Source organism: Mobula hypostoma, chromosome 16 (genome assembly GCF_963921235.1).
Source record: "Mobula hypostoma chromosome 16, sMobHyp1.1, whole genome shotgun sequence".
NCBI classification, from domain to species: domain Eukaryota; kingdom Metazoa; phylum Chordata; class Chondrichthyes; order Myliobatiformes; family Myliobatidae; genus Mobula; species Mobula hypostoma.
Window position 1 is genome coordinate 19,235,938 of NC_086112.1, and position 15,033 is coordinate 19,250,970.

A 15,033-nucleotide genomic window follows, 5' to 3' on the forward strand; every position below is an offset into this window, starting at 1 on the left:
TTCAGTGCTCCCGGTGTTGCCTGCTGTATATCGGTGAGACCCGACGTAGATTGGGAAATGTATGCAGGATATGATATGCAACCACATGAGCAATACACCAATCCTCTGGCACCATTCCCGTTTCTAATGACATTTGAAATATTTCTGTCAGAGCCCCCGCTATTTCTACACTAACTTCCCTCAAAGTCCTAGGGAATATCTTGTCCGGACCCGGAGACTTATCCACTTTTATATTCCTTAAAAGTGCCAGTACTTCCTCCTCTTTAATTGTCATACTTTCCATAACTACCCTACTTGTTTCCTTTACCTTACACAATTCAATATCCTTCTCCTTAGTGAATACCGAAGAAAAGAAATTGTTCAAAATCTCCCCATCTCTTTTGGCTCCACACATAGCCGTCCACTCTGATCCTCCAAGGGACCAATTTTATCCCTCACTATATTTTTGCCACTAACATAACTGTAGAAACCCTTTGGATTTATTTTAACCTTACTTGCCGATTGAATTTTTTGATGAGGTTACTAAGAAAGTTGACGAGGGTAAAATGGTGGATGTTGTCTATGTGGACTTCAGTAAGGCCTTTGACAAGGTTCCACACGGAAGGTTAGTTAGGAAGGTTCAATCGTTAGGCATTAATATGGAAGTAGTAAAATGGATTCAGCAGTGGTTAGATGGGAGACACCAGAGAGTAGTGGTGGATAACTGTGTGTCAGATTGGAGGACAGTGTGTAGCGGTGTGCCTCAGAGATCTGTACTGGGTCCAATGTTGTTTGTAATATATATTAATGATCTGGATGATGGGGTGGTAAATTGGATTAGTAAGTATGCAGATGATACTAAGATAGGTGGTGTTGTGGATGATGAGGTAGGTTTTCAAAACTTGCAGAGAGATTTAGGACAGTTAGAAGAGTGGGCTAAAAGATGGCAGATGGAGTTTAATGCTGAAAAATGTGAGGTGCTACATTTTGGTAGAACTAATCAAAATAGGACATACATGGTAAATGGTAGGGCATTAAAGAATGCTTTAGGACAGAGGGATCTAGGAATAATGGTGCATAGTTCCCTGAAGATGGAATCTCATGTGGATAGGGTGGTGAAGAAAGGTTTTGGTTTGCTGGCCTTTATTAATCAGAGCATTGAGTATATGAGTTGGGATGTAATGTTGAATTTGTATAAGGCATTGGTAAGGCCAAATCTGGAGTATTGTGTACAGTTCTGGTCACCGAATTATAGGAAAGATGTCAATAAAATTGAGAGAGTACAGAGGAGATTTACTAAAATGTTGCCTGGGATTCATCTCCTAAGTTACAGAGAAAGGTTGAACAAGTTAGGTCTTTATTCTTTGGAGCATAGAAGGTTGAGGGGGGACTTGATAGAGGTATTTAAAATTATGAGGGGGATTGATAGAGTGACGTGGTTAGACTTTTTCCATTGAGAGTGGGGAACATTCAAACAAGAGGACATGGGTTGAGAGTTAGAGGACAAAAGTTTAGGGGTAACATGAGGGGGAACTTCTTTACTCAGAGAGTGGTAGCTGTGCGGAATGAGCTTCCAGCAGAAGTGGTTGAGGCAGGTTCTATGTTGTCGTTTAAAGTTAAATTGGATAGATATATGGACAGGAAGGAATGGAGGGTTATGGGCTGAGTGCAGGTCAGTGGGGTGGGACTAGGATAGGGTAAGAGTTCGGCACGGTCTAGAAGGGCCAAGATGGCCTGTTTCCGTGCTGTAATTGTGATATAGTTATATGGGAGACCACTTTGTCGAGCACCTAAGCTCCGTCTGCCAGAAAAAGTGGGATCTCCCAGTCGCCACCCATTTTAATTCCATTTCCCATTCTGATATGTCTATCCACAGCTTTATTTTCCTCCATTCCTGCCTAAAGGTTTTGGCCCAAAATGCTGCCTGGCCTGCTGAGTTCCTCCAGCATTTTGTGTGTGTTGCTTGGATTTCCAGCATCTGCAGATTTTTTTCTAGCATGTGTTCTTAGATATGGAAATACATGAAAAAACATTCCTGATGTTTGCAGTATCCACATTAAAATTTTCCTTTTCAACTGATGATTTTGGGGATTATTATTTAACAGAGCAAAATCATTAGAAGTGAACTCCAATCTCAGAAGGATTTATAATGGATAAAATGTTACTTGTTTTTTTAAGAAGCTGAGCATCGTTCAGTGAAGAAAGCTGGGCCTGGTATCGAAATGCACGAGATAGATGGTGAGCGTCTCCTGCCTTTCTTTGAATAAATTTTACTACAAAAACCTATACTGCAGCAAAAATGTAAATTGCTCAGAAATTTTGAAAGATCAAATAGTGTTGCAATTGTTGAGACTGTGCATTTTTGAAACCAATTTTAAACTCTGCATTTTAAAATTACGAGTAAAAACAGATTTCTTAAATTGTTGCAAAGATTAATAACTGTTCACATTATTTTTACATTTTAAGCAACTGAAACTTTCATAGAAGCAGAAATAGAAGGGAAGATGAGATCGCCTGCCGTGCTGGAGAAACAGAAAAGCAAAAGTGTTCTCAAACAGTCCAGTACTGCCGTTTCTCCCATCCTTATTACATTGCTGCTCGTTATTCCTGTTGTCATGTTAGTGGGAATTGGAGTCTTCATCCACTGGCGAAAAGGCAAGATGTATGGAGGTACTCTTGAGATACAAATAGTTTGGAACTAAAACAGATCATATTTAAACTGCATTTTTTTTTGGTTTACAGTACTATGCAAAAGTCTTAGGCACACATATATATAGCTAGGGTGCTAAGACTTTTGCACAGTATTGTAATTTTATGTATTGCATTGTAATGCTGTCTCAGAAAAAGTCATGACATGTTAGTGATGTTAAATCGTGATTCTGATATGGGTCAGAATTGTAGTCTGAGAATGGGAAGGGGGCAGGGAGAAGGGAATCATGATTGGGAAAAAGGGAAGGGGAATGAAAACTGGAGGGAGAGAGAAGCACCAGATGGGCATTCTGCAATGATCAATAAATCAATTATTTGGAACCCTATGACCTTGTCTGGCGTCTCAGGGCTGGCTGTGTCTGTACCCACGCCACCCCCGCCCCTGGCACTCCTCTGCCACCTGTCCCACACCCCTCCACCTTCGCCATTCCCAACATCCTTTGCTCCCACTGGACTTACAAACTTGCTCTCTGCTCCACATTGACAAATATAGTACTATGCAAAAGTCTCTATGTCTTATAATTCTGCACAGTACTGTATCTATTTCAGCCTTTGACAGGTGGCACACATATTGTATGTATAATACAGAAAATTCATATATTTGGAAGCAATTGTTAAATATACATTGTGTAGCTTAAATATTACAGTGGTGTGTCACCTTTAGGAATTATTGAGCCTAACCTGAAGAAATAAAAATCTCTGATGTCTGGAATAATTTAATGTCAATTGAAGGAGTGGCAATTTCAGTTTAGTTCTGAACATCAATCCTTCATTACATTATCACACTCACAGAATAGTTGATGTAGGTGATTAAAATGCCATATAATTCCATTAAAGGATGTTTCATGGGATTGAATAACATTTTATGAACAAATATGAATTTACTGAGAATCTTATCAAAACAGACAAGAGTTGTCTTTTCATATTTGCCTACCTTGCCCAGTCAGCCACAATATTCTTTTGGTACATTTCTAATAACTTGGGAATTCCATTTGTTGCCAAAGATGCTGACTTGAAATCTGTTAATGCTTTCTTATCCCTACCATTACCAGCAAACTATCTTATGCTCATTAAGAATCATACTTTAGGTTTCTGTGTCAATGTGTGAGCTCTCCAACTGTGTTGCTTGTTTATTTTTTCAAAGTCTGCAGTCTTTACGTGCTGTCGTTTTTTCTTTATAGATGATGTTGACAGCAAATTGGAGTCCAAGCAGTCATCGGGAGGAATCCTGGGGAGACTTGGGGGTAAGGCTATGATAAAAGACAGGCAGTATTTATGAGTCTTTCAATTTCGTCATTGTAGCTACACTGTTACCAAATTTTTGCATCATCGAATTGACTTTATTATTTCTTGCATCCTTCATATACATGAGGAGTAAAAATCTTTACATTACATCTCCATTTGAATGTGCAAGGTGCAAATTATAGTAATTTGTAATAAATAGTATGTACAACAGAACAGTCAGTATATCTTAGAAATACAATTGTGTCAGCGTGAATTAATCAGTCTGATGGCCTGGTGGAAGAAGCTGTCCCGGAGCCTGTTGGTCCTGGCTTTAATGCTGTGGTACCATTTTCTGGATGGTAGCAGCTGGAACAGTTTGTAGTTGGGGTGACTTAATTCCCCAGTGATCTTTGGGACCCTCTTTATGCACCTTTCACTGTAAATGTCCTGAACATCCACAGATACGCTGGGCTGTCTGCACCACTCTCCGTAGAGTTCTCGTCAAGCCTGGAGGGAATTGTGGTGTTGAATACTCAACTGTAGTCCAAGAACAGCATTCTCACATAAACATCCCTCTTCTCCAGATGTGTAAAGACAGCGTGTAGACCTATGGCTATTGCATCAGCTATTGATCGGTTGTGTCAATAGGCAAACTGTAAGGGGTCCAGTTTGGGTGGTAGCAAGCTGCAGATGTACTCCTTGACCAGCCCCTCAAAGCATTTGCTTATCATTGAGGTGAGTGCGACAGGATGCCAGTCGCTCAGACATGTTACCTTGATCTTTTTCAGTACAGGAACAATGGTGGATGTTTTGAAACAGGAGGGCACTCTACACTGTGAGAGGGAGAGATTAAAAATGTCTGCAAACACACCTGTCAGTTATGCCGTGCACATCCTGAGCACCCACCCTAGGTGCTGTCGGGTCCTGCAGCCTTCTAGCTGTCCACTCGTTGGAAACATCTGTGTACTTCAGCCTCAGAGATGACCAAAGTGCAGGTCGCATCGGCAGCTGTCCTTGGCTGCTCAGTGTTGGCGACATTGAACTAAGTGTAAAAAAAGATTTAGCTCATCTCGGGGAGAGGCAGCGATGTTGGCAGCACCACTGTGTTTAGCTTTGAAGTCTGCAATGGTGTGCAGACCTTGCCATAAGCTGTGTGTGTCGTTGGTGGAGAGTTGTGCCTGGATCTTGTCCCTGTGGTGTCGTTTCACTGCCTTGATGACTTTGCGTAGATCATAGCTGCAGTTCTTGAGTTCCTGGTGGCGAAAGCTTTGTCTCACATGGTAAGTGCAGTGTGCACAGAACTGTTAATCCAGGGTTTCTGTTTTGGATAGACCCTGAACAATTTTTGGGGGACAACGTCCTCGATATACTTCCAGATGAAGCTTATGACCCCTTCTGTGAACTCAGAGACATCCTCGTCACGAAAAGACATTCCAGTTGACATCATCAAAGCATTCCAGTAGCATGGAGACTTTTATATATTGGCGAGACCCGATGCAGACTGGGAGACCGCTTTGCTGAACATCTACGCTCTGTCCGCCAGAGAAAGCAGGATCTCCCAGTGGCCACACATTTTAATTCCACATCCCATTCCCATTCTGACATGTCCATCCACGGCCTCCTCTACTGTAAAGATGAAGCCACACTCAGGTTGGAGGAACAACACCTTATATTCCGTCTGGGTAGCCTCCAACCTGATGGCATGAACATTGACTTCTCTAACTTCCACTAAGGCCCCACCTCCCCCTCGTACCCCATCTGTTACTCATTTTTATGCACACATTCTTTCTCTCACTCTCCTTTTTCTCCCTCTGTCCCTCTGAATATACCTCTTGCCCATCCTCTGGGTCCCCCCCCCCCTTGTCTGTCTTCCCGGACCTCCTGTCCCATGATCCTCTCGTATCCCCTTTTGCCTATCACCTGTCCAGCTCTTGGCTCTATCCCTCCCCCTCCTGTCTTCTCCTATCATTTTGGATCTCCCCCTCCCCCTCCAACTTTCAAATCCCTTACTCACTCTTCCTTCAGTTAGTCCTGACGAAGGGTCTCGGCCTGAAACGTTGACTGCACCTCTTCCTACAGATGCTGCTTGGCCTGCTGCGTTCACCAGCAACTTTGATGTGTGTAGCATGGAGACTGATTGGTTGGACCAATAGTGGACGGTTTTAACTATGGCCGTCTTTGTTTCAGCTTCTGCTTGTACACTGCCAGACGCAGAATGGAGGTGTAATCAGACTTCCCAAGTGGCGGACAGAGGAGTGCTTTGTCAGCATTGCAGAAAGGAGAGTAGCAGTGGTTGAGTATGCTATCTCCCCATGTGCTCACCTAGATGTGTTGACAAAACTTCTGAGAGACTTTAGTCAGTGATGCTCGATTCAAGTCTCCGGTGATGATGAAAGCAGCCTTCAGGGTGCTGGTGGTCTCATACAGTTCCTTGAGAGCCAGGTCAGTATCAGCCTGCGGTGGAATATACACAGCTGTGACAATAACAGCCATGAACTTCCTAGACAGCCAGAAGGGTCTACACAGCAGCACAAGGTACTCCAGATTCGGGGAACAAAAGGATTTGAGGGCATGCACATTCCAGGGGTTGCACCAAGCATTATTGACTATGGAGCATACCTCACCTCCTTTACTCTACCCAAAGAGGTTCTTAGACCTGTCCACCCGGAACAGGGAGAACACAGACGGCTCAATGGCATGATTCAGTGTGTCCTCCATCAACCAGGTCTCCACGATGCACAAAATGGTACATTCCGTTGTTTCCCACTGATAGGAAAATCTCAGTTCACACGGCTTGTTGTCCAGGGACAACGTTAGCCAGGAATATGCTTGGGTGCAGCGGCTGATTAGCATGCCGTCTCAACCTCATCAGGACGCCGGCCCTTCTCCATCGCCTCTGGTGCCACTTCCAAGGTAGCATCGGCAACAAATGGTTTGTTAATTGGACCATTAATAATTTGCATGTTGCAAGAAGTTTAAAATATAATTTTTTCTTTGGCAGGGAAAAGCAGCAGAGGATTGAACTTGGGGAACTTCTTTGCAAGTCACAGAGGCTACAGCCGGAAAGGCTTTGACAGATTGAGTACTGAAGGAAGCGATCAAGAAAAAGATGATGAAGAAGGCACTGACTCCGAAATAGAAGAGTGTTCTGCACCACCACTTCCACCCACCACCTCATCCTCTTGAAAAATGCTGAGGCCCGTTTGATCTGACAATAATACATTGAGTTTAATTTAGTTGTCCTAAAAGCTGTATTCAGGATTTATGTTTGATTGTAGTTGTATTATTCCGTTTTTGCCACACATGTAAGTTCTTATTTATTTGTGGAGAGTTTCATTTCATGCTTTTGCTATCATATTTAAACATTCAAGTCAGTTTTATTCTGGAGACCAGGATTTAATGCTGAAGCAAAATCTGCCGCCTTTGGCCATAATGGATATTCTTTCAATGTTACTGCCTTACTTTGCTCGAGCTGTAAACCTGTGTTGGTGCGTTGGTTACTTTTCTCAGCTTGAGGTGTAGCATTTGGATACCGTCCTGTCTGGCACTTTAGTTTGATATTTCCAGTGTGTAATATTGTGCCTTCTCTATCGAACATTCTCAGTCTAATCCAATCATACTACAAAAGGGAAGCAAGGCTGCTACTTTTTTGTCTTAGTTTATATCTATAACTGTCTTGTTTACTGGAGAAAACTGTTTATACAGCGAATTGATCTGTATATACAGTAAAAGATCACTTTTGATGTATTCATAGTAAATGTCAAATACTTTAGTTCTGGGGAAAATTGTTATTTTGTCAGAGCACTATTTTCAGGCGCTGAATGTAATTTGTGTAATAAAGTGTTCATAAGCATTACTTATTTTATACAAGATTTATTCATCTTCATCTTGCACATTTTCAAGGTTGTATTTAGTTTAAGGCAGTATTATCTTAGTGTAGAGATTGGTGACCTGCAGGTTTCTTAGACCTTCATTGGTCTGGTGCAGAAATATACTCAGTGGTCATTTTATTAGATACACCTGTACACTTGTTTGTTAATGCAAATATCTAATCAGACAATCATGTGGCAGCAACTCCATGCATTAAAGCATGCAGACATTGTCAAGAGATTCAGTCGTTCAGAACAAACATGAGAATGTGGAAGCAATGTGATCTCATTGACTTTGACGGTGGAACGATTGTTGATGGTGGGTGAAACGGTTTGAATATCTCAGAAACTGCTGATCTCCCAAGGTTTTCATGCACAACAGTCTCTAGAGTGTACAGGGAATGATGCGAAAACAAAAGAAAAACATCCAGTCAGTGGCAGTTCTGTGGGCAACTCGCCTTGTTAATGAGAGGTCAGAGGAGAATGGCCAGACTGATTCAAGCTGACAGGGATCCTTGAGCCCTTACAGTTCATTCCACCCTATGTTCAGTTCTGGTCACCTCATTATAGGATGGAGGTGGAAGCTTTAGAGAAGATGCAGAGGAGATGTGCCAGGACGCTGCCTAGATTAGAGAACAGACCTTATGAGGAGTAGTCGAGCAACCTAGGGCTTTTCTCTTTGCAGCGGAGGAGCACGAGAGGTGACACAATAGAGATGTGCAAGATGATAAGTGACATAGAGTAGATAACCAACACCCTTTTCCCTGGGTGACAATAGCTAATGCAAGGAGGCATAATTTTAAGGTGTTTGGAGGAAGGTTGCCAAAGGTAAGTTTTTTTTCTTACACAAAGAGGTAGTGGGTGGATAATATAGTGGCAGAGGCAAATGCATTAGGGACAGTTAAGAGATTCTTAGATGGGCACAAGGATGAAAGAAAAATGTAGGGCTATGTGGAAGGGAAGGGTTAGAATAATTTTGGAGTAGGTTAAAGCATTGGCACAATATCATGGACTAAAGGGCCTGTATTGTGCCGTACTGTTCTACGTTCCATGTGACCTTAAGAAATGGTTGGGAGCATTAGATAGAGCAAATGCAATAGGATTAGACAAATCTTGGCCGTAATGCTGAGATTTCTCCAGAATTCGCTGCACTGCTGGACGACCTTTTTCAATGTACAGAATTGATTGTATACATCAAAAAGTAGGAGAAATGTAATGTGGCTAATTATCATCCCAATACCCTATCCTAGGAAATCTCTGATTACTTACTGATTAATACCAGTTTACCAGTGTTGGTTTGGAGTTCACCAGTACTCACAGCTCCTAACATCAAAGAGGACCAGGTTGAAACAAATAAAGATTCAAATTTCAGATGTGAAGTTAAAAATGGCTGCTTTTGACTTCAAGGAGTTGGAAGAACTGGAATCAAGAGAGGAAAAACAAATCTCCTGTGGCCAGAATCAAACCTTGCAAAAAGGCAGATGGTTGTCACTGTTGGAGGTTAATCATTTCAGCCCTAGAATAATTGTGCAAGACAACATACCAGGCACACCTATTTCAGTCAATCGCAAACTGGAACATGGGCAAGTTCTCTCATTACTGCAAACAATTCATTTCACAGCATCTCTGAAAATGAGGCATGTGGCAGATCTTGACATTTGGGTGTGGGTAAGTGTATGGTGAGTAGCATACACACATGAATGGCAAATTCACCTTTAACAAGACAGGTTGAACATTTACCCTTAATATTAAACAATATTGTCATGGTTGAGCCAACATCTTGAGCACTGGAGAGTTGAACAAGAGGGGATAAGAAGCTATTTTTCTTGCACCTCATACCTCAACTCCCAACCTACCAAATCCTTTCATCTAAAATTGGGAGACACATGAAAGGAGACTGCTAGGACCTTGACCAATATCTTTTTGTCCTCTTCAGTCATAGGCATGGTCCTGGAGGACTGGCGGGTAGCTAATGTTTCATTATTCAAGAAAAGAACCAGGGATAATACTGGAAACTAGACCGGTGAGTCTCAAGTCAATGGTAGGGAAGGTACTGCAGAGAATTCTTAGGGATAGGACTTATGAGCATTTGGAAAGCTATGGTCTAATTAGGGAGAGCCAGTTGCGGGGAAAGTTGTGTCTTACTAATGTGATTTGAGTTGTTTGTCAAGGTGACAAGGGTGATTGATGAAGATAGAGCTGTGGATGTTTACATAGGTCCATTGTAAAATGTCTTACATAGGGACATTGTAAGGCATTTTACAATGTCCCTTCTTGGTAGTCTCGTCCAGAAGATTAAGATGTATGGGATCCATGGTGAATTGGACGTTTGGATTCAGAACTGGCTTGCGCATAGAAGACAGGGTAGTGGTCAAAGGGACTTATTCTAGCTGGAGGTCTATGATTGTGGTGTTCTGCAAAGCTCTGTAGGGGACCTCTGCTGTTTGTGATGTATATAAATGATCTGGATGAAATAGGTGGGTTAGTAAATCTGCAGATGATATGAAGATTGATAGAAGATTGTAAAAGAATACAATTGGATATAGATCAGTCACAGATGTGGGTGGAGAGTTGCCAGATGGAGGTTAACCCAGCCAAATGTGAAATGTCGCACATTGGTAGGTCAAATGCAAAAAGACAGTACACTGTTAAGGGCAATATCCTGTACTGTGTTCATGCACAGAGGGATCTCGGGGTCCAAGTTTATAGTGCCCTGAAAGTGGCTACACTGGTTGATAGAGTGGTTAAGAAAACCTATGTTATGGCATGCTTGCCTTAGTAGTCAATGAATTGAGTTCAAAAGTCAGAAAGTTATGATGCAGCTTTATAAAGCTCTAGTTCAGCTACATCTGAAGTATTGCATGCAGTTCTGCTCGTCCCATTAAAGGAAAGATGTCGAGGCTCTGGAGAGGGTGCGGAAGAGGTTAACCAGGATGTTACCTAGATTAGAGGGCATGGGCTATAACAAGAGGTTGGACAAACTTGGGTTGTTTTCTTTGGGACAGTGGAGACCAAGGGGAGATCTGATAGAGGTTTATAATATTATTAGAGGTATATATAGACAGACAATTACCGTTTTAAGGGTTGAAATGTCTAATACCAGAGGGTATGCATTTAAGGTGTGAGGAAGTAATTTCAAAGTAGGTGAGAGGCAAGTTATTTTAGTTTTTTAGTTTTAATTTTAATTTTTTTTACCACAGAGTGTGGTGGGTGCCTGGAATACGGTGAGTGGGGTAGTAGTAGAGGCAGAAACAGAGACTTTTAAGTGATGTTTAGATAGGCACATGAATGTGAGGAAAATGAAAGGATATGGACATTGTATAAGCAGAAGAGATTAATTTAGTTGGCCATTTGATTACTAATTTAATTGGTTCTGCAGAACATTGTGGGATGAAGGGCCTGTTCCTGTGCTGTACTTTTCTGAAATGTTCTTAAAATGGTCTGTAGATGGAATAAATCCACTTGTTTTATTTATTTATTTATTTATTCATTTAGCGATTCAGCATGGTAATGAGCTCTTCTGGCCCAACAAGCCGGCACTACTCAATTATACCCTGTTTAGAATAATCTCTGAGTACAGAAACAACAACACCAGAAGCTCAATACTCCAAGGAAAGGCAGCCTACAAGATTAGCACCTTTTCTACTAGTCTAAATGCTTACTTTCTTTGATATGGATGCATCGCACGATATACAAAATGCATTACAACTCTTCTCAAACTTGGAACCTTTACCATTAATGGCCATTATAATTGGTGCACAGGAAAACCACGAGCTGTATGTATCCCTACAAGTCACATGCTATTGTTTATTGAAAAGGTTTTGTTGTTTATAGTTGAAGAATATTTACAATACAGAAAGAGGCCCTCATGTCCATGCTGATAGCAGAAAGCTACCTAAGAGCAGTAGATTCTATAACTCTACAAAATACTGTTTTGCAATTATCTATTCATTTAAAGATGATGAGATCATACATGCCACTATTTTCCAGGTGCCTATTGTGCTTGGGTTGAAAAATAATTTCCATATCAGCCTCTATTTTTCCAATTATTTTAAGCTGATTTTCCTTGGTTTTTGACCTTTCTGCTCAGAGTCTTTAAGGTCCTCCTTTGCCCATTTAGGCCCCTTATACACCTCCGTTAAGTCTCTCCTCAGCCTCTACTGTTTCAAAGAAAATAGCCCTGACTTATCTGATCTTTCTTCATAGCTACAATTTTTCAGACCTGGTAACATCTTTATAAATCTCTAAGATCTCTCAATAGAACCTCATCTTTATCAAAGTCTGGTGAAAATAACTGTCTGCATTAGTCAAGCTGTGACCCAATTAGTATTGTATATTGTCCAACCTTCATTCCCTGCTCTTACATTTTCGTCCTTGGGTAAGAAAGTAAAGCATACCGTATCTTAACAACCTTCTTTACCTACCATAAGACCATAAGATATAGGAGCAGATTTAAGCCATTTGGCCCAACATGTCTAATGAAAAAAATCTAGACACAAAACTCCAAGGTCTTTATCTTCTATTATACTCCTTAATATTCACCCTATTACTTAATATTCTCTTGCAGCATTTCCCCAAATGCATCAACTAAAATCTTATGGATTAATTTTAAATTTTCTGCCCAATTGACCAGGTTATCTATATCTCTCCACAGCTTAAATCTTTCTTCCTCGAAGTTAACCACATAAACGGTTTTTTCATCATATGCAAACTTTTATCATAACATCCATAATCAGGGCCAAATCAATATAAGTTACAAAAAACAAGGGAGTGAGAACTGAGCCATGCAGTAGTAATGGTCACAAAAACACCTATTGTCAATTATCCTTTGCTTCTTGTCAGGAAGCCAGTTTTGCATCCAATCTGCTTATGACAAGGTCCCACATGGACTAGTTGCATACCTGGGACCTTGTCAAAAGTTTTGCTGTTAAAAAAAAACTTTCATTGTTGCTGGATTTAAATCCTAGAACTTATTATCCAACAAGGGTGGGGGGGGGGGGGTCCAGGGAGGGATAGCATCTTTGGTGAAGAGGATTTACAAGTCCATTCAGGGTAGCTCAATCACTTTTGATCCCCACTGGATACTTGGCTTTCACCTGTGGCTCCAAGTTGCAGTTTGCATGTAACAGTGGCCACACCCAGGTACAGCACTTTGACAGGCAGACTCAACCAGGTGAGGGTAGCCAGTGGGTCTCATACCCCAGTGAGACAGAAACATGCCTGTCCTAGTATGTGAAGTCAGCTCCAGAAAACTGGATGGACGAGATTGACAGTGTGGTCTAATGGTCAGGAAGGTAGTTCTGCAATGTTGGAGAGCAAAGGGACAGAAAATGTCATGGTCATCCACTGCAAGAAAGGAAGACCCCAGTTGTGATGACTACTTGTGCCTCTAAAGTCAAGAGAGTTGAACTGCCTTAGTGCAATGGCTTTTCAACTTTAAAAACCCTCCCTTACAGGTTTCACTGTCGTTGTCTGATAAAATGGACAAACAATGAAAATCAACTAATCAATTACCCAGTGACAATTTGAAAGCACCTCCACCAATGAGATTATAGTAGTTCAAAATATGTCCCCAAAATACCTCCAAGGTTTGGATAATAAATACAGCCATTCTCATTCTGTAGATGAATTAAAAAATTCTGCATCTATCTGAACCAAGTTAGCAATGTATTGAAATTACCTGGTAAGTTTGATTACTTTGCATTGCAAATAATCAATACAGTTTTTCTTCAATATATTTTATCTGAGAAAGAAGGATCATAATTGCAAAAGAGTCTTTAGGAAGAAGGAAGATTTGAATTCTAGTACATTAGAGATAATTTATGTGGACATTTAACCTTCCAACTTGCACATACTATATTTCAGAATCAGGTTTAATATCACTGGCATACGTCGTGAAATGTGTTAACTTATCGGCAGTAGTTTAATGCAAAGCATGATAATATAGGAAAAAAAGTAAATCAAGTGTGGGTGTGTGTGTGTGTATATATATATATATATATAGAGAGAGAGAGAGAGAGAGAGAGAGAGATAGATATTAAATAGCTAAATTAAAATAGCGCAAAAACAAATAATATAAAAAGTGAGGTAGTGTTCATCGGTTCAATATCCATTTGGGAATCGCATGGCGGGGGGAAGAAAACATATTTAAGATGTCTCGGGAAGGATATACAAACTCAGCACAGAGATTAAACCTAGATCTCTGACACTGGGAGGGAGAGGCTCCAATTTCTGCGCCATTCTTTTGCTTTCTTCCATTAAGTATTGGGTAGAAGTTGCGTAAATTTAATGTCCATCTGTAAAAACAGTTCAGAAAATACTTAGTGTCTTGAAAAAAATGACAGGAAAATTGGTGTGTCAGGGTTGGAAGTCACCAGCAGGAGAAACAAAGGTCTATACTAGAAAAATATTAAACCTGACGTTACATGTGGTAACAGTAGCACTGGAGGACAAAGGCAAACTAGGGAACAGGAGCTGCAGCCCAGATCGAAGATAACACAGCAAACTTTAGAGACTGGTCTGTTCAGAGCAAAATGACCCAACGATCTGTAGCCAATTAGTTCTTTGAAATGATATAAGCTCCTCATCTCTGTTCTAAAGGGATATTCCTCTATTGTGAGGATGTGTCCTCTGGCCCTAAACTCACCCAATATAGGAAACATCTTCTCAACGTTCACTCTATCTAGGCCTTTCAATATTTGATGGGCTTCAGTGAGACCCCTCCCCCAGTTCTCCTAAACTCCAATGAATGCAGGCCCAGAGCCATCAAATGCTCCTCAAACATTAACCCTTTCACTCTCAAAATCATTCTTGTAAGCCTTCTCCGGACCCACTCCAATTCCAACATATCAGTTCTCAGACAAAGGGCCCAAAACTGTTCACTATACCCCAAGTGCACTATAACTTATAGATTCTCTACATCCTTGTGTTGACATTCTAAACCCCTTAAAACGAATGAAGACTTTGCACTTGCCTTCCTTACCACTGACTCAGCCTGCAAGATAATCTTTAGGGAATAGTCATGAGTAGTCCAAGCCCTTTGGCACCTGTGGTTTCTGATTTTTCTCCTATTTAGGAAATAGTCTACACCTTTATTCCTTCTACCAATGTGCATGACCATACAATTCCCTATCTTTGTATCATCCACAAATTTGGCCACAAAGCCAACAACCTAATTATTGACATATAAGCAGTCCCAACACCGACCACTGAGGGAAAACAGTTAGTCACTGGCAGCCAAAGGCCCCCTTTA

The 15,033-nt window shown here is 41.1% G+C and overlaps 1 protein-coding gene across 4 annotated transcripts in view; it reads left to right on the plus strand.

The window, feature by feature from the left end:
- Positions 1-7,759, plus strand: part of pam (peptidylglycine alpha-amidating monooxygenase) — a 189,749-nt gene extending 181,990 nt beyond the window's left edge. For 3 of the 4 annotated variants that reach the window (XM_063068606.1, XM_063068609.1, XM_063068607.1), the window contains 4 exons: positions 2,158-2,217; positions 2,446-2,649; positions 3,870-3,932; positions 6,914-7,759. In XM_063068606.1, the coding sequence (XP_062924676.1) occupies positions 2,158-2,217; positions 2,446-2,649; positions 3,870-3,932; positions 6,914-7,098 (512 nt within the window). In that variant the 3' untranslated portion in view covers positions 7,099-7,759. The remainder of the gene's footprint in view (positions 1-2,157; positions 2,218-2,445; positions 2,650-3,869; positions 3,933-6,913) is intronic. The other variant, XM_063068608.1, reaches the window with a different exon arrangement.
- Positions 7,760-15,033: the final 7,274 nt, after the last annotated feature.